Below are 4,608 nucleotides of genomic sequence, written 5' to 3'. Positions count from 1 at the left end.
TCTAAAATTTAGCACATTGGTATTTCCGAATTATAATTTTTAATTTGAATATTTTACAATTTTAAATTCACGTGGTTTCGGATATATAAAAAAGGGTATTTATGTAATTACGTTGTTTGAAGCAGTTGTAAACCAACTAGTCGAAAATCATGGAAAATATGTTGCCTAATTTTTTGTGATATGAAAATCCAACTGTAAATCTTTTTTGTTTTAAGAAACAAAGTCTTCAAAATGGTAATTAATTAACTGTCATGTTTTTGTTAATTAAAAATTAATTTTTATTTATTTGAACTCTCTCAAAGTATGTGCTTTAAAAGCATCATTTGTGTCAGTATGGTTTTGAGATTAACATTATTTTTCAAAAACTTTTCTGGATAAAGTTTAGTGAGAGAAGAAGGGTTCAGAGAGTAGAGGAAATAGACTTGTTTCTGCTGCAGTTGGGCTGAATGAATTGGTGAGTATGTTTTTATTTTTCAGCACAAACTTTTTTGGTTTTTACAAATAATTTTATTTATTTATTTATGTTTTTGGGTTATGGAATTAAGAAATAACTTCCAGTAATTTTTTTGGGGATTATTTTCAAGTTGGTTTTTGAGTTGGAAAAGACTTCAACTTCTAAGAATTTTATGTATAAAAGTTCAACCTTGTCATTTTATTGTCAAGAATAATTTCTTTGGTTTCGGATGCAAAGTAAGCTTTTTCCAAAATTGGAAATGTATTTTGGGTTCGGATGTGAAGCTGTTCTTCCTTTTTTTGTGCTTGAAGATACACTTTGCTGTGCAATCTTTTCTTAAAAGTGAGTGGGGCTCTTTGTTTCTGTGAATAAATTTGGAAGCAAAAATTTTTAAGCATGTTATTTTTATGCAAATCATAAATATCCAGATTTGGAGGAATGTCCATTTCTGGCTCTGGTGGTGTGTTCTGGCAATCTTTACAGCTTTTCCTAGTTGAGATAAGACCAATTACTTTTTATTTTATTAAATTTCCTTTAATGGATGCAAGGGAAAAAGGGGTAAGAATCCTCTGACAGAAGATAAATAAACCTCAAAATTTTTCATTCACTGAATCTTTGACCTAGTGCTGTTGGATTTCTCAACTTTTCTTCTCACATATTAGGGCTTAGATTCTGTGTTTTTGGCATATCTGTGTTGTTGTTGCACTGGTTGATTGAGAACACTTATTTTCTCTTGGTTTGTGATTGTCTCTCTTTGGGTTTTTAAATACCTGATCTTTTTGCAGTAAATAGATTGGTGATGGATTTTTCTGAGTATACAAACGCTGTTTACAGTAGAATCCAGAAACTAGAACCAGACAATGCTACAAAGATTATAGGCTATCTTCTTTTACAAGACTATGGTGAGCAGGAGATGGCTCGGTTGGCTATGGCTCCAGAGCACTTGATTCACCAAGTGATACTCAAAGCCAAGACTGAACTTCAGCAGTTGGCTGCCAAGTCAGTGGCATCCCCGATCTCACCTTCTTTGAACCCAGTAACAGGGGCTTTCGCTCCTTATTTGCCCGTTTCGTCGAGGCCTTTCTCGTCTCCGGCAGCCATTCGAGTCCCAACTGCCTTTTGGGATGCCCAACTAGTTGCTAAACAAAGCCCAGATTTTATGCCATTGGGTTACCCTGACTCCTCTATTGCAGAACTGCAAAACCAGGCTCAGTTTTTGAGTTTGGAGGATCAAATAGAACCACTCAATTCTGGGATTTCTGGATTCTCTAATGATTACTATCGGGACGCTGAAATAGACAACTTAAGTGTTAGAGCTGGTAGACGATTTTCAAGCGTGACAGAGTTTCCAGTTAAGATTTGTCACTATTTCAATAAGGGATTTTGTAAGCATGGAAGTAGCTGTAGGTATTACCACGGACAAGTGATTCCTGAGAGCTTCTCTCAGATGTATGGCAATGATTGCATTAATGATGATCATGTAATCTCACCGGGGTCTCTTGAGAAGTTGGAGTGGGAAATCACTGAGCTGCTTAGATCAAGAAGAGGAATTCCTATTTCAATTGCTTCTCTGCCAATGATGTATTATGACAAATTTGGAAAATCTCTTCAGGCAGAAGGCTACCTCACTGAAAGCCAGAGACATGGCAAGGCTGGTTACAGCTTGACAAAGCTTCTTGCTCGACTGGGAAGCAGTATTCGGCTGATTGACAGGTGAAAATTTTGGCCTTTGTTTAGTGTTCATGGCTGATAGACTGATACTCTTTCATATATTGGTATATAACCAGTGCATTATGTGATTTACAGGCCTCATGGGCAGCATGCAGTAATTTTGGCTGAAGACTCTCCAAAGTACGCAGATCATCGGAATGAGAAAGGTGATCCTGGTCCTATTGTTAGCGGTTCGCGACAGATATATCTAACATTTCCAGCTGAGAGCACTTTCAGTGAAGATGATGTCTCAAACTACTTCAGGCAAGTCAAAATTTTTAACTATGTTTGGGAAGGTACATGATTTTTTGCAATATAAATTTTCAGGCTTTAATAGTTTTCTCATTGTGTTGGTTTTCTTTGCAGTACCTTTGGCCCTGTTGAAGATGTCAGGATTCCCTGCCAACAGAAACGGATGTTTGGGTTTGTTACCTTTGTCCATGCCGATACTGTGAAAATGATTTTGGCAAAAGGAAATCCACATTATGTTTGTGGGTCTCGTGTTCTTGTGAAACCTTACAGGGAAAAATCAAAGCTTGTTGACAGGTAACAATAGAATGATTTGAACATTCTGAGTCAAACTTGTCAAAGTTATTGTATGGTTGTCAATACAGTTTTTGAATCTGTGCTTGTGAAGTAGCTTGTATCAGTGAAAAATACAGATTCCTTTTTGCTTCAGAGTACTTTGCTGCAGTTAAAATGCTACTGGAAGGACTCCTCTCCTCATCCATATTAATGACTTCTTTCTCAATCTCACCTGTCTTTGCTTTGTGCAGAAAGCACCAAGAGAGAATGGATCCTGCGGCATATTTATCTCCACACCACGCGGACATGGAATCAGATTTTTATTCAAGTGAGTGGCACATAAAATTTCTTTGATTGGAGATTTCAAGCTCCTATGAGGATTCTTTACATCGTTGGTTATTTTTTTGCCTTTGTTTCTTCTTTTATCAAATTCATCTCTTTTGGTGTGTCTATTGGTCATAGAGTTGTTATGTTGGCTTATGCATAAATTTTCAGTGTCAGTAGGCTGTGACAACTCTAGATTGTTAAGGAAGAAGCTTGCGGAAGAGCAAGAATATGCTATTGAACTTGAGAGGATGAGGCTGGCAGGGCTGCATTTTGCACGAAAGCCTGTGGCTAATCATCCCCATTCTAGTTACTTCATGGATGGGCACAAATTCTCAGAAGGTCCGTAGTTTCTATCCACTATTAACTTCTCCACATAGAGAGCAATTTTCTTTTCCATTAACTTCTCTTTTCTTGTTTAGTATGTTTCTTACTGTTGTAATTAATGCAGATAATTTCAACTTCCCATCTGCGGAATGTTTCAATTATCTGTTTGATGTTCTAAACAGTGGGTCTACAAGTGATGATAAACACAAGCATATAGACACCAATTACACTGACCATGAAAGGTATAAGTTATATCTCCTCTTGCTGGAGGATCTCAAGTTCTTATTGTTTCTTTATTATATTTGCATTGCTTTTTCTGACAAGGGTCTCCCGTTCTTGCTTAGAACAGCCAAGGACTTAATCTCCCAGATAGCCCATTTGCAACTTCAGTAGCTAGTGGCATTTCAGCAGTCATATAGGTTCAGCAACACAAAGAAGATTATAGAGTTAGGTACCGTTCAAAGGCGACATATTTGGTTCGACACATAACAGCTCTCTTTCTTTCCTTTTCTTTGGCTTCATCCGCGTTTTGCCAAAGTTTCCTGCAAGTACATACTGCCCACAGAAGAAACATTAGATGACACTCCTCCCTATCACTCGGGTTGACGGACGTAGAAAAGAAGAATTGGATACATAGAAGTATATGTAAGAAAGATTTACAGTTTCTTAATGTTAGTCACAGAAATAAGGCAAGGGATTTAGATCTTTAGTAGAATCTGATGTAATGTTTTAGTCTTTTAGTTGAAGAAAGGATCTAGAATATTTCAAATGTGTCGGAGAGTTTTAAATATTTTGAAAATCTCTGTAACATTGAGCAAATATGAAATCACTTGAACTATAAGTTAAGTAGCAGATATACCATTTTTCTAATCCCTTTTTTTTTTTTTTTTTTTTTCCCATGAATTCGATGTGTTAGTTGGAAAGATGAAACTGCAGTATCTTTCCATATGACAATGCTTAGTTTAGAGGGAGCACTGTCTTTGAGGCTTCCAGAGCATGTAGCTCAGAATTTTCTTGTAATTTTTTATTATTTTGCTAACGAATACGTATTAAAGGCATAAATTCATTTTCTATTAACTCGTCTTCTTCCTAAAAGCCAAAGTGTTTTCATCACAAAACTTTCTTAAAATTTTAGAAACCTAATCCGTTTTTGTTGAACTTGAGAAACACCCGAAAAACAAAAAGGCCTTTACATGTACGCTTATGTCTACATCACTCATTACGTGACTCTGAAAGACCGTAACTTTGAAAGACCGAGATACAAAATT

The 4,608-nt window shown here is 36.3% G+C and overlaps 1 protein-coding gene across 5 annotated transcripts; it reads left to right on the top strand.

Moving 5' to 3' along the window:
- The first annotated feature begins 229 nt into the window (after window positions 1-229).
- LOC117626624 (zinc finger CCCH domain-containing protein 18-like) lies at window positions 230-4,192 on the top strand. 5 transcript variants are annotated; one of them, XM_034358401.1, is made up of 8 exons: window positions 230-454; window positions 1,240-2,167; window positions 2,261-2,428; window positions 2,531-2,710; window positions 2,941-3,017; window positions 3,185-3,355; window positions 3,465-3,582; window positions 3,685-4,192. In XM_034358401.1, the coding sequence occupies exons 2-8, from the start codon at window positions 1,254-1,256 to the stop codon at window positions 3,731-3,733; spliced, it is 1,677 nt and encodes a 558-aa protein (XP_034214292.1). In that variant the 5' UTR covers window positions 230-454; window positions 1,240-1,253; the 3' UTR covers window positions 3,734-4,192. The 5 variants fall into 5 exon arrangements, with proteins under 5 accessions (XP_034214292.1, XP_034214293.1, XP_034214291.1 ...); XM_034358402.1 differs by having other exon boundaries at window positions 232-454; window positions 1,289-2,167; window positions 3,690-4,192; XM_034358400.1 differs by having other exon boundaries at window positions 232-454; window positions 3,194-3,355; window positions 3,690-4,192.
- Window positions 4,193-4,608: the final 416 nt, after the last annotated feature.

Source organism: Prunus dulcis, chromosome 4 (assembly GCF_902201215.1).
Source record: "Prunus dulcis chromosome 4, ALMONDv2, whole genome shotgun sequence".
NCBI lineage: Eukaryota > Viridiplantae > Streptophyta > Magnoliopsida > Rosales > Rosaceae > Prunus > Prunus dulcis.
The sequence above is the reverse complement of the archived record's forward strand: the minus strand, read 5'-3'. Positions and strand labels throughout refer to the sequence as shown.

What these genes read in the sequence shown, in the direction of transcription:
- LOC117626624 (XM_034358398.1), top strand. Translation starts at nt 1,254, where the DNA reads ATGGATTTTTCTGAGTATACAAACGCTGTTTACAGTAGAATCCAGAAA. An exon ending in GATGTCTCAAACTACTTCAG is followed by an intron (nt 2,429 to 2,530) that starts GCAAGTCAAAAT and finishes TTTTCTTTGCAG; the next exon opens with TACCTTTGGCCCTGTTGAAG. An exon ending in TGGGCACAAATTCTCAGAAG is followed by an intron (nt 3,356 to 3,464) that starts GTCCGTAGTTTC and finishes TAATTAATGCAG; the next exon opens with ATAATTTCAACTTCCCATCT.